Source organism: Paecilomyces variotii (genome assembly GCF_004022145.1).
Source record: "Paecilomyces variotii strain CBS 101075 chromosome Unknown C8Q69scaffold_6, whole genome shotgun sequence".
Lineage (NCBI taxonomy): Eukaryota > Fungi > Ascomycota > Eurotiomycetes > Eurotiales > Thermoascaceae > Paecilomyces > Paecilomyces variotii.
The window spans coordinates 755,564-779,585 of NW_021167145.1; the positions used below are offsets into that span (position 1 = coordinate 755,564).

Here is a 24,022-nt window from a genome sequence, read left to right on the forward strand (position 1 = left end):
AGAGTCGAATTCGGTGTTGAGCACCAAGTATTTGTATGTACATCAGCTCATTGAAGGATCCGGTTGCGACCTAGTATTTAGAAATCGCATACAACCATTCCATAGGCACGACAACGATGGCAGCGATGCTCAGAATTTGTTGATAATTTGCTGAATTGGTGTTAGTAGTAAGCTATCCTAGAGACATTATATGAATGCTTGCCTGTTGGCTAATGCTAGGAAGTCATTCAATAAATGAATTAGAATTAACCCACAGTATCGAAGACGTACCACAAACTCAAATGTATTGAAAATAGATGATTCGGACCAGTAGACAATTCTACCATGTCAAAGTCAGCCAATACTTTTGCCAATTTGCCTCCGTATCAGCTTCGCGGAATTTTTCAATCCCACCCTCGACTCCAGTCTCGTTGACAGTCCAATCGCCGCATTTCACCCGGTCAGCCCAGTTAGTGAGGACCTTGTGCAGTTGAACCTGTCGTGACCCAAAAAAGCCATTATACCCAGATTGGTACAACTCAGAATTCACATCTAAAGGGCTCGGTTCGTCATCTATAGGCTCCATTCCCATAACTTCATTATCACTTAGCCGAGCCCAGCCATTGGCCCCGAACATGAATGGAAGCAAAAGTTGACAGCTATTCTCAAATGCCTGATTCATACGATGATCGCCAATTAGATATAGTCCTGTGGTGATAGGGACATCTGTATAGCCACCATATTTGAGCCAGTTATTTGGAATAGGGACAGTTTGGTTGGAAACTAGTTCTCCTTTGTCAGCTTGGAAAAGCAGCACCGGCATCTTTCGGCCGAAGGTATCCCTTTGGCCGTTTCGGTTGAAAGGCTGAGCAATGAATTCGTCCACGGTAGGTATCCTTATACCAGGGGCTATATATCGAAAGGAAAGCTCACGAGTCCATTTTGCGGACTCTTCGCAAAACTCTCTTGCAAAAGTGTTCTGTTGAATGCCAGCAATATCAAGAATAGCGGGGTCCGTCCAAGGAAGGGAAACCTTTTCATTTCCCCCTCCTTCTTCTGAGCCAGATCGCTTTAGCCAGCTTGATCTCTTAGCCTCGATCACATCCAAAAGATATTTCAAGGCCTCGACACTCTTTTGAATATCAAAAGTGGTATAATCATTGAAAATCCATGGGCCAAAAGCGTCCGATCTGCTTTCTTTACTTTTCTTCCCATCTGGTGTGCAGGCCTCAATCTTCCCCTCCTTGATCATCTCAAGGTAGGCGCCGTATATTTCCTCCAGTGGTTTCCAGCCATATCCATTATCGCAGATTGGTATTACATCGTCAAACAACTCAACAAAAGCCGCTTTGCAAGTGTACTGATCGAACCTATAAGGTCATATTAGCAAAAGATAATAACAAGGAATCGGGATATCTATACAGCAAACCCATTTCATCTCCACAGTTAAACCCAGTCGCATGATGCAGATTGATAAAGCGATCTTTTCCTCTGTCCTCAAACCACGGATCGTCTAACAGATGTTCGCAAGTAGTCAGAGGTTGAAGAAAATAGAAGAATGCTGGGGCGTTATCATGATAATATGCACGTTTAAGGAATTCGATCAAATCAGCATTTAAACGACTGGCAATTTGTTCGGATGGAGAAAATCGTTCCCACCAGGTCTGTAGAGACCATGACTCAGTGTTTTTGTTAGTACTACTCCATGCTATTTGGAATATCCTGTTATGGAGATTCGCACAAGTCTCGTAATCAAGACGTATTGGCTCGACCTTGGGATGTTGCCTTGCCGTGGGGCAAGTCATAGCGAGGATCCGGATAATAGTACCTGAGGGACGCTCGCTATTGTTCACAAAGCCATTTGGAATGAAGAGAATAAGCAACACGAATGTTCTGAATGCCTAAGCCCGGCAACCTAGAACTCAGCCACCGCATCAAAACGCGATCGCGCTTTTAAAACCCCAGATATATACAAAATGTACGGTCCCTGCGCGCCCCCTGGTTTTTTCACCGAGGCCCGGCAGTTTTCTGCCGCGGGGAGTTGGGATCCACCACCCGATATTACGATGAAGGACGATGGATTCGCACGCACTGCCATTCAGCTCGGAGCAAAATAAATGAATAAATGAATATGTTGATAATCGCCGAGCGCTAGCGAGGCGACAAAACAAAACTGAAATAACATTCAGAGGGATAGCCCCGAAAATACAGCCTCTAGAGCAATAACAACAGTGCGAATTATTTTGTTAGAATATACTGTACTTCTCGAGCTGAGATGGGAATGTGTTATGCGCTCTTTTCCTCGTGTCTGCCTGGCAGAATAGCAATTTCGATAATAACATTGCAGAGTGATACAACTGGTTACTCTCCGTTATGCTTAGGTACGATAACGGGACTATGTCGGGACCATATAAGGCGTAAATACTTCAGGGAAAGTTAAATCAACAGGCTCACTTAATCAATTCAAATTGACTATAAAAGAAATGAAAAAGAATCTGGACTGCTAGACAGCGTTATTCGGGGGTCGGCGTAGTGCGCATAGGCTTTTAGATTATACAGATTAGAAACAAGAGCTCAGATCAATTGACTACTTAACATATTCGAGTATTGGTAGATTCTTTTCGAACGAGATTGTTTTGCTGAGTTGCGAGTTGCTAGCAATGTGAAGTACTAATTCTAGAACCCAACAGTTGAACGCAAAGGCCAAGAACAGAACCACTTGAGTCGACCAAGGGTAAGCACGATTGAGGAACCATTCCAGTTGATGTGGGATCAAATGTCAAGTTGAGGAAACCTATCCGATGAAATTAGCAATGGGTTCCTCGGAGCCACCCAGCAGAGAAAGGCAAAAGACAAAGTAAAGTGGAAGAAGAATATTATTATCTGCTGCTTCGCTAGCGAGGAAGATCACTCTGATTTCCAGAATGTTCGAATAGCGTTGTCTGCATCAGGGCCTGCAGCCAAATGTAGGTAACTTCGTCGAGCAGGAGCTTCGTGATAGCTGCGTAAGCATATCCGATCCCAACGACGGTGAGCATGAAGGAAACAAGCAACAGTCGGATTCACTCTTTCTCTACAGTACAACCCAGCCATTGCGATGGGAGCAAATCCCAGATTGCATGAAGTCCCCAACGCAGCTGTCAATGTTACCAGGACATGTTGATGCTCCAGGGGCCTAGACTTTTGACGCCTCCATAACCACTTCAAAGGCAGGTCGAGCTGAAGTCGCTATATTAGGCCAAAAAAATGGCAAAAGAAAAAAACATACGACAGCAGGGATTCGCTGGTGGTCACCCACCCAACTACTAACCTGCCGGCGTGTGGCTTAAGTACGGCTGAGCGGACGGGAAGCCCTGTTTTCCACACCCTATGGTCGTATGTGCTCGATTAGAATGATCAAGAGGTATATGAATCTTGCATAAATGCATACCGAGTGTTTGCTAGTAGTAGTGTAACACTGCCATATACCTTGCACCAATACGCAAGACGATTAGTGGAGACTTAATGGCGCTATATACCATAGGTCTACATATTCATCAGAAGCCAGATCAGGAACCGATGTGAAGATTTGGTGGACCAAGTCGCGGGTGTCTGCCGACCTGTGCTTGAGCGGGCGCGGCAAGTTTCAGTACTGCTTTGTTTTCTGCGCAGAGTTCGAATAATGGCAGTGGCCCAGGTCGGTAAATTTGTCTCGGGTGCTATTATCGACCGTAGATATGATCATGAGGGTTCCTCCTGTCGAAGCTCATGTATTTCTTTCTGATTGGTTGTTCCGCCCTAGGACGGTGAACAAAGCAAGATCAGGTACACTACCACGGAGTCCCCAGACTATTCTGGTTCGGATCCTAGGTCGTGGACGCAGTGCTAGTGGGTTCATGATAATCCTGATGGGATGGACCCGTTAAGCATCCCTGCATGTTATCAAAGGTCCTGAAAGTGATCAACCACGAAGGGGGTGAGGCTGAAGGATTGCCCCATCGCATTCCTCAAGAAGCTTGCGGGGTTGCTATGAGGCTCTTTCATGGTTTTCCAGCCACATCCACGGATTGCTCAGATATTCTTGAACGTCAAGCCAGCACAAAGAATGGAGTAGTCCAATGAGTAGGTAGCTATTTTCTATAGCAGCCATCATCTCCACCAGGACGTTCCTGGCCCACAATGGAGAGAGCATCCACCATATCTCATGGTGATCATACGAGGAATCGAATCGATATGATATCTCGACGAGCCATGCTGGCAAGAAAGAAACCAGGAGAAAGAAGTCTGGTCAGCTGCACAGCACGTGATCCCACGGGAAGTGGCCCTAGGGGTGATGCGATTGGCCAGTGCAGACGGTTCCGTTTTGGGCGGCGGAGGGGCTCGTTCTTTGATGCGGAAATGATGGCGCGTCTTTCCGACAATAATAAAGAGTTTTCTGGATGATTATTATTATTATAATTTAGTATTACCAGATTAATACCATATTCCGGAGGGCAGTACCAACAGTGGATATTCCATGAGCTGTCTCCATAACAACGATGGTAGTCAACAGTATTAGGTACTCTCCATGCTCCGCTGCCCCTAGATAATATTTCAATAAATACAACTGTAATAATAGTATCTAAAATAGATTATGGTACACATAAATTCTGTAATTAATTAATTATTATTGTTATTATTATTAGCATCAGTTCAGTAAATACTGTCTGGAAGATTCCCCAGACCAAGTCATGATGAGCTCAGAGAACATCGACCCCTCCAGCGGGATTACGTCATGCGAGCACCCCGCCAGATCGCCGTGTCATCGATGCGATCTTCAATCTGCCATATTCATTCTAGAAGTCACTGGCGGTCTTCCTCTACCATATCTACCCAGTAATTAATGGCCATTGCGGCCAGTGAAGGTGCCAGAACGCCTGGATGCTTCCTCAGCGGCACCGCTGGCACTTGCTAGCAGTTGCTGGGGCATCCCAGCCTTCGGTGGAGGGCTCGTGGCCCCCGTAGAATCGCATGGATTCCCATCGAAGCTCACCCGATGCTAGAAACTTCTGCCTCACCGCCCACCACTATATTAGTGATTTCCTCGCACAACCGTAGCCTCAAGTTTCTTCCCTCAATCACATTCTCATCAAAAGACACTGAATCACGAATATCTCTGTCTTCTCTCTCCTGATAGACTCTTTTCTTTCCTAGGCTCGACCGTCCCTCGAGTCCTTAATATTGTACATTAGTCTTCCCTTTTCCACGAATTATTGACGAGTCTCTTACGAATCACCACACACAATGGCTCCCGCTGTTGGTATTGACTTGGGTACCACGTACTCCTGCGTGGGTGTCTACCGTGATGACCGTATCGAGATCATCGCCAACGACCAGGGTAACCGCACGACCCCATCGTTCGTGGCCTTCACCGACACCGAGCGTCTGATCGGTGATGCCGCTAAGAACCAGGTCGCCATGAACCCATCCAACACCGTCTTCGACGCCAAGCGTCTGATTGGACGTAAGTTCAGCGACCCTGAGGTCCAGGCCGATATGAAGCACTTCCCCTTCAAGGTCGTCGACAAGAACGGCAAGCCCGTCGTCGAGGTCGAGTTCAAGGGCGAGACCAAGCAGTTCACCCCCGAGGAGATCTCCTCCATGGTCCTGACCAAGATGCGTGAGACCGCTGAGTCTTACCTCGGTGGTACCGTCAACAACGCTGTCGTCACCGTCCCTGCCTACTTCAACGACTCCCAGCGTCAGGCCACCAAGGACGCCGGTCTCATTGCCGGTCTGAACGTCCTCCGTATCATCAACGAGCCCACGGCCGCCGCCATTGCCTACGGTCTCGACAAGAAGGCCGAGGGCGAGCGTAACGTCCTGATCTTCGACCTGGGTGGTGGTACTTTCGATGTTTCCCTCCTGACCATCGAGGAGGGTATCTTCGAGGTCAAGTCCACCGCTGGTGACACTCACCTGGGTGGTGAGGACTTCGACAACCGTCTGGTTAACCACTTCGTTAACGAATTCAAACGCAAGTTCAAAAAAGTGAGTGCTTTCGCTGACTCTAATTTGCCATTGTGTTATACACTCCTGGCGCCCCCCTCCCCACCAACCCCCCAACCTCCATCTTGTTCCTGGTTTCTGTCTCTATCCCCAGGGATGGTTCGAGAGTGTACACCCTGATACTCTGTCTGACCATTCCCAATGGGTATACATTGTGCCCAGGTACCACTGTCCTTTGCTATGTGACCTGGTTGCCTGGTTACATTTTGCTACTGTGGTATCGCTCTGCTGTCATTGTGCTATATTGTGGAAGCTGCTATACTACTACAGCTATAGCATTGCTAGTGTCTGGTTCCCTTCTAGCTCAAAAAGACAGCCAGCAGTGCAAGCTGCTTCAGTTCTAAGGTGCCTCCTTTCAGTGCATCTTTTGGGGCCTATGTATCGCCAGGACAGGTTGTATGGGCATAGCCACACTAGAAATAGTGTGACTTATGGCCATCTTCGTCGGGCAACAATCTCTTGATGTGGATTTTTCTTCACTGTTTTCCCCCTTTTTTCAATCCGGTGCCCTCCCAATGATCACTTCTCCTTGCCCATCATGTCCCCTTAAACCCATATCACGTGATATCATTTCCATTTCCCTATCAACGTTCACACAGGAGCAAAAGTCACCTTAGGATCCTTAGGAGGACTCTGCTATCATTGTTCAAACAATGGCAAAAGTCACCTTGGGATCTTTAGGGGGACTCCGCTATCATTGTTCACACAACGGCAAAAGTCACCTTAGGATTTGTAGGAGGACTCCGTGCTAACTTGAATAAACAGGACTTGACTACCAATGCTCGTGCGCTCCGTCGTCTGCGCACTGCTTGCGAGCGTGCCAAGCGTACCCTCTCTTCCTCTGCTCAGACCTCCATCGAGATCGACTCTCTCTATGAGGGTATTGACTTCTACACCTCCATCACCCGTGCCCGTTTCGAGGAGCTCTGCCAGGACCTCTTCCGCTCCACCATGGACCCCGTCGAGCGTGTCCTCCGTGACGCCAAGGTTGACAAGTCCTCCGTCCACGAGATTGTCCTCGTTGGTGGTTCCACCCGTATCCCCAAGATCCAGAAGCTGGTCAGCGACTTCTTCAACAAGGAGCCCAACAAGTCCATCAACCCCGATGAGGCTGTCGCCTACGGTGCTGCCGTCCAGGCCGCCATCCTGTCTGGTGACACTTCCTCCAAGTCCACCAACGAGATCCTGCTGCTCGATGTCGCTCCTCTGTCCGTCGGTATCGAGACCGCTGGTGGTGTCATGACTCCTCTGATCAAGCGCAACACCACTATCCCCACCAAGAAGTCCGAGACCTTCTCCACCTACTCCGACAACCAGCCCGGTGTCCTGATCCAGGTGTACGAGGGTGAGCGTGCTCGCACCAAGGACAACAACCTGCTCGGTAAGTTCGAGCTGACCGGCATTCCTCCGGCTCCTCGTGGTGTTCCTCAGATTGAGGTTACCTTCGATGTCGACGCCAACGGTATCATGAACGTCTCTGCCGTCGAGAAGGGCACTGGTAAGAGCAACAAGATCACCATCACCAACGACAAGGGTCGTCTCTCCAAGGAGGACATTGAGCGCATGCTCGCCGAGGCTGAGAAGTACAAGGCTGAGGACGAGGCCGAGGCTGGCCGTATCCAGGCCAAGAACGGTCTGGAGTCCTACGCCTACTCCCTCAAGAACACCCTCAACGAGGGTCAGCTCAACATCTCCGCCGGCGACAAGGAGAAGCTCCAGGCCGAGATTGAGAAGACCATCTCTTGGCTCGACAGCAACCAGACTGCCACCAAGGAGGAGTACGAGTCCACCCAGAAGGAGCTCGAGAGCGTTGCCAACCCCATCATCTCCGGTGCCTACGCTGGTGCTGCTGGTGGTGCTGCTCCTGGCGCCGCTGGTGCTTCTTCCACTAAGACTGCCGACGAGGTCGAGCAGCCTGAGGAGCTTGACTAAACGGGTGCACGTGATGTTTCCGGAAACGGCTAGTTCTCGGATCTTCTTGATTCCCTCTTCTTAGTTCATTTTTCCTTTGTTTCGACATCTCGTTTGCTTGTTGGTCCTGGGTCGACAAGCGGATGCTGGCGCTAATGTCTTTTGCTTTTCTCATGATATGATGGCTTTGATTCCTTTTTAATTCCTGTTTTACGATTGCATAGATTCATGTTTGCTTCGGGCATTTCATGATAGCAACACACTTAGGGAGGGAAAAGTTCCAGTGTGATCAATAAAGAAAGTTCATAATTATCTACTTCTTTTCTAACGAGGCCGTAGAACCGTAGGTAATTTTCCTAAGTATTGGTAACAAGAGTTGTCCTAATAGTAACTACCGCGTGATAGAGTAGACTAGGATTATCAATCGATTCTCCAAGGAGTGCTTCACGTTACTAGCAACTCGCAACAGTTAGCAGTACTATGCCAGCCCCCGAACGTTGTTTCAGTTTATTTGCATGTGACATCTTCTTTCTGCAGCCCTTTTCTTTCATTTTCATTGTATTTGTATCCCTTCCATTCGAAAACATGGAGTCTGTTGAGATTATCCATTATCTGAGAGGATTTATGCATAAATCATCGCATAGGCGTATGTCGTATCATAACAGAAAAGTCCGCAGTTTATACATATGTTATTTGTATCGAACTTTATACGGAGTACTTACAGTACAGTATGAGAAGGAAAGAATAAAAATTCCCAAAGAAATCTCCGCTCAATCAGAACTCCCTCCCTGACGAAATGTGAAAAAATGACCCTAAAAAGTTATACTTCCGTTGTATCCATGTCAATATCCACTTCGCGTATTCTCTCTCTCTCTCTCTCTCTCGTTTGAACCAAATCAAAGATCCTTGAACTCTCCCCTCCACCACTTCCCGACTCGGCGCTGTCCGATGTCGAAGATGGTCTTGATTCCGATCTCTTTCGCGCGGTCCGGATGACGTTCTCGTTCTTCGCGCTGGATGCGGACAAAGGCGGCTGAGGCGCCGATTGCGAGGGCGAATATGGGGTCGCCGATTCTGATTTTAGGGGGGTTGATGTTAGCTAGAGATAAACTTGATGGGAGAGGACAGGAGAGGAGGGAAGGGTGTGGGGTGGGATGGAGGAGCGGTACTTGGAAAGAAGGTAAGGAGCGGACGCTGCGGCGGACATGGTTGGTTTTGATTCTATTTCTAGCTCTTTGGATTATTCGGTATAGGCTGTATCTCTCTCTTGCTGATAGTGGATAGATACGGTTCTCGTCGCGTAGATTGTTTTCGAGCTTGACTTTCAAGAGATGGAATTGCGGGAGTTAACTGATGTCGGATGCGTCGTGCGTAACTCGTAAGTAATCGATAGATGCTCAAGATACTCGAAATATCAAGAAAGATGAAATTGGTTGATCTAGATCTCAAGATCGTAGTTCAATTGGTTGAAGCGTAAAAACAGTGCAGGATCAATCAATGATCCTTCGAGATAGCTACCGATCTCGAGTAGTTAGTTACATGCGGAGGACCCGGCCGAGCCTTTGGCTTTCTGATTGGGCGGGCTTGTACCTGGCTTAGTCAGACGTTGGAGTCGATGCATGAACGTAGTCTATTTAACTACCTACTGCAGCTCTATTAATGCTGTTGCATTCTATTTTGTTTTCTTGGTATTTTAGTCTGTTGGTAAGCTGCAAATTTAGAAGTGTAAGAAATATAGCCGTGTATGTTTTGTGTACTGCGAGAATAGCTCGTTATCAGAAGGACTCGTTAGAGGTACAAAGAACGCAGTAGCTTCAAACATCGATATCTACAACTGTAAGCTGAGAGAGGATCTCTTATAAGCTATTATGATATAGAATAATAAATAGCAATAAATATTCGCTGAGTAGCTTTTCGTCATACAAATATCCGGCTATACTTACCTCCAGAAGGGGTATATCATCCGCTGTATATCCAAAACGCGTTACTAGACCCCTCTCAACCATTTAAGAAAAGCATCAAATAAAAAAAAGACGAATGCAAAAAAGCTCACACCCTCACCTCTCCTTTATATCAGAGAGCTGTGAGGGTGCTACGAAAAGCCCACCTTGCTTTTGGCGGGCAGGCTTTTTCAATCTCTAGGAACTGAGGAACATTTCTGACGGTCACTGGTGCCCAGAGCTACCTAGTTTTTTTGCTCTGACGCCCTCACGCCGACCCCGAGGTTCGAACAGGGAGCCTCCAGCTAGATGGAGCTGTGGGTGGTAATCCAGACCACTGCGCCATCTGGACTCCGCTGTTAAAGAGGGTTATGTTATCCTGGAATATATAGGGGGGTTTCTTTGTTTGGGTGGATGGCCTAAAGGGGAAGGCTATAGTCACGTGGAGGTAGGTGGATAGAGGGACTGTTGATACTTGGCTAAAGAGGTCTGTATTAGATATATTAGAATGGGAACTTAGTTTAGTGGCTAATGGCTATATTGTCTGGTTAGCTAGATAGATATTAGAATCGTATTTCACATTTATCTTTCCTACTAAGCTAGTAATTTGTATAGAGTAAGTTTACACAGTTAGTTATATCTCAACTATAAAGCGGTAGTTGTTGAAGTGTAATACATCAAAGTCGTCTAAAGAGCGTTTGTCCAATGCATTAGCCGAATTACTGATATAGCCAGCTATAAGGTTATACACACTACCATTAGGTCGTCTTGCCAAGTTAGAACTGTCATTTGGATTGCGAGTTAAGGGCGAAGACAGTTGCGCAGGCTTTCTATCCAAACGCCCTCAAGCTTTTTGCATGATACTTCAGTTCAGTTCTATTACCTACATTTACATTAAATGTATAGATCAATAAATCTCTAGTACTTTTTATATAAGTTCTACTCTTATATTGTTATCAGAAAGCCTGCCGGCAAATAAATCCTATTTTTAAAGATGCTATCGGTAGCTTTATCCCAGACACATTGAACCTCAATCTGCGTTCGTGGTACTGTGAGATAAACCCTGTTCCTTAAATGCTGGTGAAGGCTCGCCCTTTAAGCACAGACAAGTGGTCAGGAATAGTGATTATCTGACCGGATATACCACCGCTTGGATGCCCATATTCGAGCAGAATGTATATATCTAGCTATTTCCACAACCCGACTCGATATACAATTCCAAAAACAAAAACGTACTCCCATCATCGGGGCAAGTTGCATGCCAAGGCAGAGACCATAGCTCAATCACGACACTTCGAAATGCACTATTCACCTCTCTGAACAACCCACGATGCACAGACATGGTAATAATTTGGTGCCCTCCAGTAGTAACTAGTTGGGCGCCAGCACCATCTTAATCAGCAGAGTAGTTGAGCTGACTTGCTCGAGCCACGTAGCTGGCTGACTCAATCAAGCATCTTCAGCATCCCCAGCAGCAGTTCCAGTATCATACTTTATACTTTGCGTATTTGCGGTCGACACAGCGAGATGCTTTGTGGTCCAAACAACTGATAAGCGACATGACTGGGAACAAGCCATGATCCCTATGTCATCCCGAGTGTTGAGCGCTAACGGAGGTGCGTATTGAGAACGTCCCCGCTTTATCCATCTCCATTTTAACAATACTTCCTATCTGATTAGGAATAGATAAAGACAAAGTAATCCAGGACCTGCTGGGCAGACTAGTGGAGTCTAAAAAGGCGAAAGATGATTTATCGAGGAGACTAGATTTCTATCGAGGCAGTATTCACCAGAGTCATAGAGAGAGGGAGTTGAGTATGGGTCGTTGAAAAAGTGCCTCGGGTGTACTTAGTTTCACTAGCACCCGTATCGATCATGTTCGTGATCATGCAAAGATTTGGCACAAGGATGATTATTTCTCAAGAGGACTCAAGTCATTGGAAAAGTCAAAGGACAACTTTGCAGAAAGGAAACGTTATGAAAGGGAGGTCAGAAAACGCTTTGATTTAGAAAAAAGACAAACCGGTACCTGATCCGAAAGTCCTCTTCGACCTCGTGTGGCAGGAAGATCACTGTAAACACAGAAAGCGTCCGAGAGGTTATTATCGCCCCTGCTGTCTAACAAGTGTCTCTATGTTGATCGAGTTATAGGCATAGAGATGTCGTCTATTATCCTGATTAGAAACAGTGCAGAACGGCCTTACGAGATCACGACGGAGAAACATAATATAACCGCCTATTCATGCCCTAGGGCGCCCCAGGAATGCGAGTTTTGAGCGAAGTCAGATGTTAACGTGTTTTGACCTTGATCCCGCCTATAGTTACTCATCTCGCCTTATCAATCATTGCCTGATACTGCAGTGGCTCTACGACTTATTATATCTCAGCCTGCCCCATGAGCGGATAGAGAAACATGGCGAATCGGATCAGGAGAATATATCTACGCAGGCTACATCTATCCCGACGTCGGAGTATCGATAGATTGTCTCCTTCTATAGAGACGACGAAAAGAACGAGTCTCCTGAACTATCGGTCGTTGCAAATTGCGGGGCGCTTAAGTAGGTACTTATATACAAGCCTCAAGGATAAAGACTCGTTTGTGAGTGGTTACAGTACTGTAATAGCCGTACTACAGATTAGGGATAGATGGGTAGGTAGCTGACATTTCACCATACTGCTCGTGTAAATTCCTCTACCGCGGTACGTACACTTCGCATCTGTCCTGTCAGCGGCGGCAACCGAGCTTCTGTCTATCAGCTTCATGGAAGCTTTACGGAAGCCCGAGCTACTTGATATACCGAACCAAACTGGGGAGATTGGCTCCGACAGCGGACCTCGGGATAATTATCGTCACGTGGTCAATAACCGAGTATAGGTGGTTATAAGAGATCGGTCTTGGTGGTTGGTGAGGTCCTAAGTGGTCAAGGCCATCTTGTGCTACATGGAACAGATGAAAAGTGGAGTCATTGTGCTTTTATTTTTCATCCGCATAACATACTACATGACCGTGATTCAGGACAAAGGCAACAAAAAGGCTCTATACGACATACAAGAAGATGGAAATCCCATCGCTCCAAATGACCCATAAATCAGTCGTCAGGAGGCGAGCAATATTAGTTCTAGAAAGCGTAGATTTTGGAAAGATTCCTTGTGTCTCTCCGAACCTATACAACGTGGCCAAAGGCCGGGATCAGAGTCTGAGCCAGCCAGAAGCTGAACACCAGCTTAGGTCCAGTCATCAGCAGCTTGGGCGTCAGGCCCTTGAAGAAGCTGGTGAAGCCCTCGTTCTTGGCCATAGAGGCGACGATCCGGAAACCAGACTCGGGGTTCTCGAAGTTGCGGGTCTGGATACGGGTCTTGATGACATCGAGCGGCGCGGAGACGATAAGGGAGGCACTAGCACCAGCGATGGAGGCGACGAAGTTCTGCGTCCACGAGGCCGAGTTGTAGTCCTGGAGGCCGTAGATGTATTCCTTGGCAAAAGCGGAACCACCGAAAAGCTAGATAGTGTTAGACATTCTGACAAGAACTGGGATTCAAGATAGAGAAACATACAGCGAAAGATCCAGGCGCGTTACGGGCAGCAGTCCAGCCGGCACCACGGTACAGTCCCATACCCTCATCGGAAATGATCTTGAAGAGTCCACGGCCACGGAAAGCTTCGGGGTTTGTCTGTCTCTTGATCTTCAGGACATCCAGGGGAAGCAGGACGATCTCTCCGATACCGATCAAACTATCGCATGTCAGCAATTGGATCTTTCCTTGCATTGTAGACAACGAAATCTCACCTTCCAGCAGTAGCGTGCATGATAGCCTTGCCAGTTCCCTTTCCGAAGGCGTTATCGAAGTCGGAGCCGTGGTGCTTGGCCAGGTAGTCTCTGACGAAAGGCTGACCACCGTACTTGTAGATTCTTTGCAAAACCTAAGAGAAAATCGTCAGCACGGGAGTTGTGCTATAACAGGCATTGGCATGCCGCAGAAATCGCACGTACCTTGTAACCCGCAGCGTATCCGAGACCGGGGAAGAGAGAAGTGAACTTGCGGGCGATAGGCGCAGAGGCATAATCCCTGAAGACAACCTGGTTCAGGCCGCTGAGGGAGGTGATCTATAAGACGCAATCCATCAGTCTCGCGCCGCTTGGCATAGTACTCAAGATACTGGCGACATACCCTGCCCTGGTGGCTCATCAATCGCTTGGCGGTAGTATCGACCTTTGCGAATCGTCAGTACTTGATAAGGCGTCAACAGCGGTTATGATATGAGTCGTACAGGATGGAAGACCAGCAGCTCTGCGATACCGGCGGAACCTGTTTATTGCCGTTAATATCATGTCTAGGTCACACCAAAACTATCCATCCCACGCACCGGAACCCAGCAATCGAGCGGTTGCTGACTCTCTCTTGACATCCTTTGCGGCTGAGCCGGCACCGGCCTGGACAATAGCTGGCGACATCTTTTCGGCTGAACGATTGGACACGCGGAGATTTTATCAGACGACTGTGTCAAGGGAAAAGGAGAAAGAAGCACTCAACGAAGATAGATGCAATCGCTCGAACGAAACTCCGCAGCCGAAGAGAAGGAAAGGAAAGGAAAACGCAGGATCACCTCCGGTAGCCTCCAGAACGACTCGATCTTCGACCGGGGACTTTCCCAAATTTTTAAGGGCGGCCGGCGGCCAGATGGCGCTAATCCCGAAATAGGATACCGTCGCCGACTCCAGGTCCCGGGGTGTATCGGTGCTTTTGCTGTTGACCGTTCTTTCAGGTGAAGAGTACTAGATTAATAATGGTCACGGTCATAGTACAATGCCATTATTACCTCTTCTTCGCTACAGACAACGTTGGTTGTTGTCAAAATGGGACCTGACGGTGCCCCGAGATCGGTCTGATGGTGAACCAGCCAAGCTTTGTATACCGACGCCAACATACGGAAGCGCGAAACTGATGAGAATAATTGTCTATGGGTTCGTTCCAGATACAAATCGATAGAAGCGGACGGGATATACAGACATTATCCCTGGAAACAAACATACTCTTGAGTGGCTTCGTTATTGAGACAACAAATCTCGGACTTGTCAGATCGTGCTGACTGGCAGAGGTAACCTGCTATTCCGATACCAAATTCGAGCCTAACACATGATGCCCCTGAGAAACAGCGTACAGTGGCTCATTTGTATTGTTGATGTAGGACGCATAAATGGAAGCATGGCACATATCATATCTGGGCCGACCGGACGTGGTCATGTCAGAACTGGCAAAGTTACATGCGAGCCTGCAAATAGGCCTGCAGACTTTACATTACGATCAGAAAATGGTCGTCAATAGCAAGAGGTCACCAGTCTGAGGCTGGTGTACCTCGCCGCTATCTTCCCAAACATCGGGGAGATCATTCACGTGTAGCTATCACTAGGCACCATGTCACGGGGAGTCGATCTTTGACGTATGCGGGGACATCATCACCCCAAGTCGTTTCATAGAGAGGGGTAAATCTAGAGGGTACGAAAAGGCGATGGCGTTATCGGCCAGCCCATAAACGTAGACAGATAGGATGGAAATAATACATTTCAACTACTATATCTTGCTCGGATAGCAAATCTGATCTGTAATGGGTCGGAGGCAGCTGGTTGAACGGAACACGTGGTCCATGTCGTTCTGCATTAGGCCTCTTTCTATCCTTGCCCGTCTCCTAGTCCCTACTTTGAGCACCCCAGGAAGAGTAGTGAAGAATGCCGCATTTCAAATCCAAAAACGCGGGAGCGAACGGAGCACACGTATATGAACCGTGGGAAGGATATCCTCGATTGACGACCCTTAAAGAGCAAGACTGGCAAGTACGGACCACTGAAAGAAGATAGAAAACCCGATATAACGCCCGCACACATGATAGAAACCCACCACCATATCGAGCAGCCCTGTCATCTCATCTGGTGTCGATCTTGATGATGTCTATAGACCCCAAGGAACATCCAGCACATATGGTTGTCAAGTGTCCTTGGTCGGTTGGGGAGATCGACCGCTCACAAGTCATTCAGCAATCACCGAAAGTGTTCTCTCCAGAGTACCTTGAACGACGTCAGTATACGGTTCGCTGTAGCATGCCAAACAGATAGTGATCACGTACGTGATGTACAGGAAACCATCCTCGTCTTTGTGCTCATCATAGATGCTGCTCATGAGAGCTGCAGTAGGCGGCAGAACCTCGTCGACGAAGATAAAGATAGCCTTCTCCGGAGAGAGCTTTATGCGCTTGCGGATAACGTAGACAAACTGTCCGACGGTGAGGTCTGCCGGCACCAGATACTTCTTCTTATCGATAGTTGCGATGTCCGACTTCTCGACCTTCTCACAGATGACCTGCAATATACCGATCGGACAGCATTAGTAAAACAGGCGGTGAGAGGAACGTCGACAGTGCAGAGACACCAGCATGCTGCAAAACGGCCTATTCAGCAATATGTAGAGAGCTTACCGGGATACGATCCGCGTACTTCTGGCGGATGCGCTCAGCTTCAGCCTTGCGCTTCTCGAAGGGGTGTTCGTCCTTGAACTTGGAGCGCATGGTGATAACGGGAGCGATAACGTCGGGATATAGAGAGGTGGTATTCAAAGCAAAGGTGACCGAAACGGTATTTGGCAAAGTGTGGAAGACAAAAGATCGTCAAAATCGATGGTAAGTGATGGTTGGGAGTATGAGCAAGTAATAGGAGAGATGGGAGTGATGGCTGGAAGTAGGAGGTCAAGTAGTTGGAAGGCGACAGCCCCGCGCGTAATCCAGACGGTCTGCGCCCGTTCGGGTCGGCCAGGTCACGGGGGGATGGCTGGCTGCTCTGAGAAGGCGGTGAGGCCCCACACGTGACTCACTGCGCAGGCATCACCGGCACTTGGTCCGAGTCAACTGGGCAGAGCGACGAGATGCGCTGGGGGAATGAGGGAATACGACTTCCAGATGGCCGGTAGATTATCCTGGACTGGCCTGAAACCACCGCAGCAGAGGCATTGCTGGTTCATCTGCCACCTGCGCACCTCTGACTCTCATCCTACGTGGCTTATCTGCTTCCGTTATCACTGATCGGAGACTCCACCGGTGACCTGTCCGTCATCTGTTCCTGCAGCATGCCGCCTAACGTTCTTGAACCAGCTGGAGTATGATCATACGGGATCGACTCTTCTGGCAGCTCTACCTCACGAGAAAGCCTTGACTCATCCTCGAGTATTAAGTGATTCCATAGTTAACCGGTCATCGGGTCTCTTGTCCAGTGGAGCCTCATCGTCTTTCGATCTAGTATTGATCTTGATATGGAATGCAAACAGTGCAAACTAACTTCCCCAGACAAACACAGCAAACAGCAAATCGTCCTCCAGTTTATTATTCGGCTTCCAAGCGACTGGACTTCCGGGTGCCGTGACAGCCACGATTGCCGCAGATGGTCTGACATTTGATATCAGCCTCGAATATTCAATTTTCGGGCCGATTGTTTGATTTATTCGAGTCCAGGATTGGTCTGGGCGCTTGTTATTTCCATTCTTACCTTCCTTTTGGAGATCTAATCCTGCCATAATTCGTTCTCGTGACCGAACAGCGCCAATAACACATCAGCTTACTTCCAACCATGGCGGCTCCAGGACGAGGCGCGCCTTTGGCGAGGTCATTACTTCGACGGCCTTTTAAAAGGAGCCAATGCCCATCTCGCTTTTCCCAGAGACAGACCCTCAGATATTCTACAGAACAGAAGTCTCGCGAGTCGGTGCAGTTCACCGTCTGGCGACCGTACCTTCGACTTGCTATTGGCGTGCCATTCGTCGGTGCTCTAATATATTCCATAGTATGACCAATGCTTTACCGGGTTACAAAATAGTCTTGTTAATCCTTTGTCTATCCAGATGACTGGCGAAGTGACAGAGCTCGACTCCCCGTCCATAGTCGAGCTGGACGAAGCCTTGAAAAACCAATCGACCATCAATGAGTCCTCTCCAATGCGCCTCCGCATGGAGAAATTGATCAAAGAGCACCAGAAGAAGATCACAGAGGAATTGAGTCGCATAGATGGGAAGGAGTTCAAAACAGACACTTGGACACGTCCTAACGGCGGTGGTGGTATCTCCTGTGTGCTCCAGGACGGCAATGTCTTTGAGAAGGCCGGCGTCAATGTCTCTGTCGTTTATGGAGAGTTGCCTCGGGCTGCCATTGAGAAGATGCGCGCGGACCACAAGTCATTCGTTGCCGCTGATGTGGACTCTTTAACGTTTTTCGCTGCAGGGTTGTCTTTGGTCCTACACCCCCACAACCCTATGGCACCTACAGTCCACCTGAACTACCGATATTTCGAAACCTCAGATCCCAAAGATCCCCTTCACGGAGACAAGAATTGGTGGTTTGGTGGCGGTACAGATCTGACGCCATCTTACCTCTTCCCGGAAGACTGCGAACACTTCCACAAGACCATCAAGGATACCTGCGACAAACACGACCTGACCTACTACCCGAAGTTCAAGGAATGGTGTGACAAGTACTTTTACCTACCTCACCGCGGCGAAGCCCGCGGTATCGGCGGTATCTTCTTTGACGACCTCGATGCCGCGTTCCTTCAAAGCTCATCTTCATCTTCCCAAAACCCACAAGAAACTCTCTTCTCTTTCGTCACTGATGCTCTGGCCTCTTTCCTCCCTTCATATGTTCCCATCCTCGAGCGACGCAAGGACATGCCATTCACTCCTGCCCAAAAGGAATGGCAGCAGTTGCGCCGCGGTCGCTACGTCGAATTCAATCTCGTCTATGACCGAGGCACAAGTTTCGGTCTGCGCACACCCAACGCCCGTGTGGAGAGCATTCTGATGAGTCTGCCCCGAACGGCTAGCTGGGTGTACATGGACCCGATCTCGGGAACCTTCACGGACGACAAAGTCGACGGCACAGAAGAGCAGGCTGAGACGGAAGACAAGCAGAGAGAAAAGGAAATCATGGACGTTCTGAAGAACCCAAGACAGTGGGCTTGAATGGAAATCATGTGTATGACAACGCATTATGTAAATTAAAGTTTTCGCTCTCCTGTATGTATGTATGTGTTACTAGTTATATATTAAAATGAAAAGACCACGAACCGGATAGATCCGGAATAGACGGTCATCGATATCACTCGAATCGCAGTCAATATTTTCCTTCATGATGTAGAATTGAAGCTTGCTTCCCTTTTCCTTTCTCTTTTTCTTGCCTTCCTTGAAAATTTGTACTAGTTAGTCCTTTTGATTATTAACAATTCTTCTTTTCCCGTCGAAAAGACAATCTGGACCTGAAATATTGACAGATAATGACAGGAACCCCCCCTCCCCACCTAAGAAGTTGGTTGATCAATATAAGAGAGAAAACCTGATCAAGCGGTATGTGCATATATACATGCTGTAAACAATTTCTCCCACCAACAGCTGTATTTCTTTCTAGAAGCACTATGAAAATCTTATAAAGGGGGAATAAAGAACGAGAGAACTCCTCCCTGTCCTTCGAATAGAAAGAAAAGAAAAGGTACAGGTAGTTGTGGTATCTGTGCGATAAGGAAACCAAAAGGGGAGTCGTCAATAGGGGGACAGGACATGGATGCCAGACCTTTCAATGGCTCAAATTTGATAGAACATACGGACATGCTGTATGTTGAAAGAATACATAACGAATCGATCTGTGTCGATGCGTGCTTTATCATTCATATTTACCTGCCAGCAACCATGCTTCTTTGTTTCGATAGCCAACCTCTCGACGCATCGGCACCAGCGCCAGCGCGGGTAGAGGCAGGGTGGCGGTATCGGGAAACGGTGACATTGCTGTTCTGGAGACGGCCTTGGAGATCGAACCAGGCAGATGATATGAGGGCGATCTCTCGTGATTGCTGATCGATTACCTTTTGTAGCTCGGCCTGTAGAAGCTTGGTTAGGACTCTGAGGAAAGGATTCCAGATGGCGATAGTGCGGATATTGAGTTAACTCACCTCTCGCTCACTTAGTATATAGTCGATGTTGGTTTCTTCATGACTCTTGATCCGCTCCCGGAGGGAGTTGATAAGCTCGTTCAGGTGATCAAGGTGCTGATTAGATATTTGCGTTAGCTCAATGTTCCCGCAGATTGCAGAGACTTTAAGAGTATACGGAGTGATAGGAACACTCTTCTACGGTAGAACATATCCGAGGGAGTCTCCAAAACAGGGAAGCGTTCTTTTTTACTGACCTCTGCACCGTTCACCAGCCTGTCCACAGCCTTCTTCGTCACCTTAGAGAACTGCTCGAGTAGCTCATTATCAGACTTCTCGGATTGTTCAGGATTTTCCGCACGAGCAGCAAACCGAGCGAGCAGAGCCTGCATCTCATTGATGAGATCCTGGTCTTCTGCACGGATTTCAGCCCGCTTCTGATCAAAGGCAGAGCGTAGCTCGTCCCGCTCAGTACAGACTTCTCTAGTGAGTGTCTGGCTAGCGTCCACCTCTGCCTCAAGGTGGTGGACCTTGTGCGTGAGCGCATCCCACTCAGCTCGGACCTTGGATACCTCCGCCGAATTTGCCTCCTTGACCCCGTTAAGCATGTCAAGCTTTTCCTTGTTGACAAGACCAAGTTCATTCTTCGCGTCCTGAAGCAGGCGCTTGTTTGTTTCTAGCTCGTCTTCTAGATCTGCAAGTTTCTGTCGAACCTCTGCGTATTGGTCGTACAGTTTCCAGTACTCGGCGTTTTGAGTGGACTTGGCTTGCGCGAGCTGCGCTGTCAAGACCAGGTTTTCGGAGTAGGCCTCCAGATGTGAACCGATCTTGGAGGGATCGCTGGGAAGCGCAATTTCTGTTTGTTCGCCAGCTTGGTCCTCGCCTACGCCTACCACCGTCGGCGAGTCGGTGGTCTTCAATCTGTCGATCTCTTTCTTCAGATCGTCATTTTCCGCTTTCCTGGACCACATAGTTAGCACTGACAGGAAGAGATAAGACGGGTTACGAACAGTTGTGCCTCCTTGACTCCAATATCCTCGAAATCCTTTTGCAGCGTACCCTGCAATTTCGGAGTACTACTGCCTGGGGTAAGTGATGGGCTACCGGGCGAGCCTTCAAGTTCCCGAATGCGTTCCCTCAGCTCACTGATCACGGCTTCATCTCTTTCACGTTGCTCCTCGGCAGTCTGGAGGCGTTCCGTAAGCGCATGGTTATTGAATTCGAGCTGCTTCTTCAAGTTCTGGATTTCATGACGATCCTGCTCTATCCGCGGCAGAACTCGCCTATATTCTTCAAGCTCGACATCACGCTCTGAAGACCATTTCTGGTTGGAATCCGCATCCTTCAGTTGCTGCTGCAGGTCCTTAACCTGGTTCTTGAGGACTTGGTTCTCCTTTTCGAAGTCCTGACTTGCCTGCAGTTTCTGACGGTACTTTTCAGCTGCATTGGCTTTACGTGCAAGCTGATCTCTCTCGGTCTTCAATTCATCGTAATCATCTTGCAGTGTCTGGTACCGCTGATTCTTGACTCTTAAGGACTCCAGGTTCATCCGCAAGCTGTCAATCTCATCTTGAGCTGCAGCTATCTTCGCCTCCTGGGTTGCGATGAGATCCTCCTGCTGACGACTCTTCGTCTCCAGAGCCTTTGCATTGAATCCCATTTCTCCCTTCCCCGATTTCAGAGTTACCAGTCGGTCCTCGGTGGAGGCCAAGCGGTTCTGTAACGTATCATTATTCTCCTGCAAGCGTGCCAGACGGTTGTGTAGATCCTCCAACGCCTTCTCCATTTCCTTCTTCTCGCTTGTCAATCGATCATTTTCCGCCAGAACCTTGCCGACGCGTTCCTCAAATTGTAGCTCGGGGTCAACGGAAAGAGCAGGTTTGGAATCATCCTTAGGTTCATCATTATGGTCAATGTCATCGGGATTGCCATTCTGCGCCTCCTGTATAATATCCTTCAAGCCTTCTTGCGTCGAGGTACTCAGCGCTTGCAGCGTTGTCACGTAAGTCTCGGCGTTCGGGGAGCTGATAGCGGCGATCAACAGCAGTTTCATAAGCTTATTCATCTCCTTAATAGAGTTGTGTTCTGCGATCATTTTCAGGTCCGGCGAGGCATCCAGCCCCGAGGGCAATTCATCGTCATTCTGGCTGCGGATATAGCTGATCACCAACTTGTGGATATGCTTCAGGTTCTGCCATTTAGGCACCCAGTGGTCGGATTGGTTGCGCTCTGGTAACTCGTCGAGAAAATACTGATGATCGATATCCTGTAAGATTTCCCATAGTATAGTCCCATCAGTTAGCTCGTCAATCGCCCGGATTGTCTTGCCCAGCGAGAAGCTATTGATCCACTCGAGCAACACCTTGGACACGGTGTGCTCGGCAGCCGTGGCAGGCACCATTTTGGACAAGTGCTCCTTGGTAATTTGGAATGGTCTATGGGGTTACTTGGTCCAGCAGAAATAAATTCTGCATGCTGACAAGGTAACAGCAGGTGGTGGATGGCTTCCAGGGGGGTTATTATTGTATGCACTGGTCCGTCGCGAGTTTCCGCGTCGAGACTCGAGAGTCCGCGGGTCCACACTAGGGGCATTCGACGCCGCCAAAGATTGGACCCAACTGGAACTGAAACACAGTACCCTATCCTTGCTATATCTACGAAATTAAAAATAGAGTAATGATTAGAGGACTCTAATCAATCTCATACAGTTTCTTAAGATGCATCCATCATTGGTTACTGAATTCTTGTGCTGAATGTTACTCCATTACCCCTAACGAATAATAATAGTACATAGATAGTCGAGGCACCCAGGCACCGTCCCGACACCCGAGGATCCCTCGACTTGAGTCGAGCAGAGTTCTGAAATCCAAGGGAATGCAGCACCCGTTACCCATTGTAAAAAAGAAATATAATGATATCCTAACGCCATGTTCATTCATCGCATCATAAAACGAACGGAATGCATAACTCAAATTTCCAGTTGCCGCTGTGTTCGCAGGGACTGTTGCCTATTCAAGCCTCATCAATCGAGACGACCTGGTCTTCCTCGATCGAGGGGCTATATACAGAGGAAAAAGTCGAGAGGTTTTCAATGGCACTGGCAGAAGCCTTCGCGGCGAATCCTCTATGGGATTGCGTTAGTTATATGATAGAGGTTGGAGTGGATGAAGGAACATACTTGATCAGTTCTGCAGAGCACAATGATTAGTACAACGGCCTTAGATAATTGCTTAGATTATAGGCAACTTACGATATTCATGAGTGATCAGACCTCCCTGAGTTGTTACTCGTGGTTAGCATTGTATACCGACACACACAGCAGTGGCTTCAGCTTACAGCTTCTGTAATAGCATTCTTCGCCGTTGTCAAAACCGAATCTGGCGTATCCTTGGGATATGTGACGATGAAGGATTTCTGAGGGCTGACGGCCTGGGCAAGAGGCAGAAGGCCAAGGACGAGACTGTAGAGAAACAGCTTCATGGTGTCACAGCGGATCAGTGATTCTTAGATGAATTTTCAAGTAAATGACAACAAGCACAAAGTCACAACAATCCTGCTCGTCAATAAACCAAGTCACAACACATTCGAGACTTCTTTAGATCGATGGATTGATGTGATGGAACATGATCTGGTTATCGCCTGCCATGAGACTCCCGACTTCGTCATCCACCGATGCTGACTCATCAACCGCCTCTTCAGTTCTCCGATCACCTCTCGTCTCTTGACCTTGCAACTGGCTAGTCAACTTCATTCATCGAACAAAGCACCCTTTTCCATTCTCCCCTATTCATTTTATGGAGTATATTCTCTAGCGCCTGTTCAGCAGTTTGTTTCAGTTCTCCTCTTTCTGCTTCTTTCTGACTGCGCCTGCCGTTGAGCCATTCCATCGCAAAAACTCACCCTTCCTGCTTCCTCACCGGCCTCATCGACAACTTTCTTCCTCTCAGTATTTCCTTTTCTGCTACCTGTTTTCTGCGGTAAAGGTAGAAGCCAGGATATTTACAGGTGTGGGTATAATTTTTTGAGGGTGGCCGCAGGCTTTCACTGGTCGTGGGCGTTCGCATGGACCTGTTGTTGTCTCAGTCACGAACATAGCTAGCAAGCATTCTACAAATTTCTTTCCAAAAATTCTGCTCTTCCAGGAGATTCCTTTGGGGGGAAACAAGCAAAGAAAAAAAAGGCCATCATCTGGCAAGGAGGAAAAAAGAAGGC

At 48.1% G+C, this 24,022-nt stretch overlaps 9 protein-coding genes across 9 annotated transcripts; 3 read left to right on the plus strand and 6 right to left on the minus strand.

The window, feature by feature from the left end:
* Positions 1–9: 9 nt before the first annotated feature.
* Positions 10–2,170, minus strand: C8Q69DRAFT_468761 (hypothetical protein). Its single transcript, XM_028630714.1, has 4 exons — positions 1,402–2,170; positions 271–1,349; positions 203–215; positions 10–150 (listed from the first exon to the last, which is right to left on the minus strand). Exons 1-2 carry the CDS (start codon positions 1,782–1,784, stop codon positions 320–322), a joined length of 1,413 nt encoding a protein of 470 aa, XP_028484710.1. The 5' UTR covers positions 1,785–2,170; the 3' UTR covers positions 10–150; positions 203–215; positions 271–319.
* A 2,901-nt stretch (positions 2,171–5,071) lies between these two features.
* C8Q69DRAFT_468768 (molecular chaperone Hsp70) lies at positions 5,072–8,282 on the plus strand. The gene is made up of 2 exons (XM_028630715.1): positions 5,072–5,988; positions 6,772–8,282. Exons 1-2 carry the CDS (start codon positions 5,242–5,244, stop codon positions 7,936–7,938), a joined length of 1,914 nt encoding a protein of 637 aa, XP_028484711.1. The 5' UTR covers positions 5,072–5,241; the 3' UTR covers positions 7,939–8,282.
* A 479-nt stretch (positions 8,283–8,761) lies between these two features.
* Positions 8,762–9,448, minus strand: C8Q69DRAFT_280103 (hypothetical protein). Its single transcript, XM_028626901.1, has 2 exons — positions 9,087–9,448; positions 8,762–8,991 (listed from the first exon to the last, which is right to left on the minus strand). The coding sequence occupies exons 1-2, from the start codon at positions 9,122–9,124 to the stop codon at positions 8,814–8,816; spliced, it is 216 nt and encodes a 71-aa protein (XP_028484712.1). The 5' UTR covers positions 9,125–9,448; the 3' UTR covers positions 8,762–8,813.
* Positions 9,449–10,918: 1,470 nt separating this feature from the next.
* On the plus strand, positions 10,919–12,145 carry C8Q69DRAFT_498870 (hypothetical protein). Its single transcript, XM_028632307.1, has 3 exons — positions 10,919–11,200; positions 11,312–11,473; positions 11,538–12,145. The coding sequence occupies exons 1-3, from the start codon at positions 11,188–11,190 to the stop codon at positions 11,684–11,686; spliced, it is 324 nt and encodes a 107-aa protein (XP_028484713.1). The 5' UTR covers positions 10,919–11,187; the 3' UTR covers positions 11,687–12,145.
* Positions 12,146–13,021: 876 nt separating this feature from the next.
* On the minus strand, positions 13,022–14,311 carry C8Q69DRAFT_402989 (mitochondrial carrier protein; the record flags this gene model as incomplete). The annotated part of the gene is made up of 7 exons (XM_028627981.1): positions 13,022–13,357; positions 13,413–13,590; positions 13,646–13,779; positions 13,850–13,963; positions 14,028–14,069; positions 14,128–14,165; positions 14,224–14,311. 7 exons carry the CDS (start codon positions 14,309–14,311, stop codon positions 13,022–13,024), a joined length of 930 nt encoding a protein of 309 aa, XP_028484714.1.
* A 1,574-nt stretch (positions 14,312–15,885) lies between these two features.
* On the minus strand, positions 15,886–16,416 carry C8Q69DRAFT_403355 (putative autophagic death protein Aut7/IDI-7; the record flags this gene model as incomplete). The annotated part of the gene is made up of 3 exons (XM_028627994.1): positions 15,886–15,919; positions 15,979–16,211; positions 16,327–16,416. The coding sequence occupies 3 exons, from the start codon at positions 16,414–16,416 to the stop codon at positions 15,886–15,888; spliced, it is 357 nt and encodes a 118-aa protein (XP_028484715.1).
* A 583-nt stretch (positions 16,417–16,999) lies between these two features.
* C8Q69DRAFT_280462 (putative coproporphyrinogen III oxidase) lies at positions 17,000–19,159 on the plus strand. Its single transcript, XM_028626904.1, has 2 exons — positions 17,000–17,680; positions 17,739–19,159. Exons 1-2 carry the CDS (start codon positions 17,468–17,470, stop codon positions 18,849–18,851), a joined length of 1,326 nt encoding a protein of 441 aa, XP_028484716.1. The 5' UTR covers positions 17,000–17,467; the 3' UTR covers positions 18,852–19,159.
* Positions 19,160–19,203: 44 nt separating this feature from the next.
* Positions 19,204–22,356, minus strand: C8Q69DRAFT_280336 (putative microtubule binding protein HOOK3). The gene is made up of 4 exons (XM_028626902.1): positions 20,821–22,356; positions 20,068–20,770; positions 19,832–19,927; positions 19,204–19,759 (listed from the first exon to the last, which is right to left on the minus strand). Exons 1-4 carry the CDS (start codon positions 22,209–22,211, stop codon positions 19,556–19,558), a joined length of 2,394 nt encoding a protein of 797 aa, XP_028484717.1. The 5' UTR covers positions 22,212–22,356; the 3' UTR covers positions 19,204–19,555.
* A 179-nt stretch (positions 22,357–22,535) lies between these two features.
* C8Q69DRAFT_468782 (hypothetical protein) lies at positions 22,536–23,433 on the minus strand. The gene is made up of 4 exons (XM_028630716.1): positions 23,147–23,433; positions 23,061–23,085; positions 22,989–22,998; positions 22,536–22,934 (listed from the first exon to the last, which is right to left on the minus strand). The coding sequence occupies exons 1-4, from the start codon at positions 23,288–23,290 to the stop codon at positions 22,823–22,825; spliced, it is 291 nt and encodes a 96-aa protein (XP_028484718.1). The 5' UTR covers positions 23,291–23,433; the 3' UTR covers positions 22,536–22,822.
* Between the last annotated feature and the right edge of the window lie 589 nt (positions 23,434–24,022).

Excerpts from the sequence above, each read along its gene's own strand:
- C8Q69DRAFT_468761 (XM_028630714.1), bottom strand. The coding sequence starts at position 1,784 with ATGACTTGCCCCACGGCAAGGCAACATCCCAAGGTCGAGCCAATACGT. Across the intron at positions 1,350-1,401 it reads GGAGATGAAATGGGTTTGCT|GTTCGATCAGTACACTTGCA; the intron begins GTATAGATATCC and ends ATGACCTTATAG.
- C8Q69DRAFT_468768 (XM_028630715.1), top strand. The coding sequence starts at position 5,242 with ATGGCTCCCGCTGTTGGTATTGACTTGGGTACCACGTACTCCTGCGTG. Across the intron at positions 5,989-6,771 it reads TCAAACGCAAGTTCAAAAAA|GACTTGACTACCAATGCTCG; the intron begins GTGAGTGCTTTC and ends TTGAATAAACAG.
- C8Q69DRAFT_280103 (XM_028626901.1), bottom strand. The coding sequence starts at position 9,124 with ATGTCCGCCGCAGCGTCCGCTCCTTACCTTCTTTCCAA. Across the intron at positions 8,992-9,086 it reads GCTCCTTACCTTCTTTCCAA|AATCGGCGACCCCATATTCG; the intron begins GTACCGCTCCTC and ends CCCTAAAATCAG.
- C8Q69DRAFT_498870 (XM_028632307.1), top strand. Across the intron at positions 11,474-11,537 it reads AGTGTTGAGCGCTAACGGAG|GAATAGATAAAGACAAAGTA; the intron begins GTGCGTATTGAG and ends CTATCTGATTAG.
- C8Q69DRAFT_280462 (XM_028626904.1), top strand. The coding sequence starts at position 17,468 with ATGGCGGCTCCAGGACGAGGCGCGCCTTTGGCGAGGTCATTACTTCGA. Across the intron at positions 17,681-17,738 it reads GTGCTCTAATATATTCCATA|ATGACTGGCGAAGTGACAGA; the intron begins GTATGACCAATG and ends TTGTCTATCCAG.
- C8Q69DRAFT_280336 (XM_028626902.1), bottom strand. The coding sequence starts at position 22,211 with ATGGTGCCTGCCACGGCTGCCGAGCACACCGTGTCCAAGGTGTTGCTC. Across the intron at positions 20,771-20,820 it reads GGAGTCAAGGAGGCACAACT|GAAAGCGGAAAATGACGATC; the intron begins GTTCGTAACCCG and ends TATGTGGTCCAG. Across the intron at positions 19,760-19,831 it reads ATATACTAAGTGAGCGAGAG|GCCGAGCTACAAAAGGTAAT; the intron begins GTGAGTTAACTC and ends AAGCTTCTACAG.
- C8Q69DRAFT_468782 (XM_028630716.1), bottom strand. The coding sequence starts at position 23,290 with ATGAAGCTGTTTCTCTACAGTCTCGTCCTTGGCCTTCTGCCTCTTGCC. Across the intron at positions 23,086-23,146 it reads AGAATGCTATTACAGAAGCT|GGAGGTCTGATCACTCATGA; the intron begins GTAAGCTGAAGC and ends GTAACAACTCAG.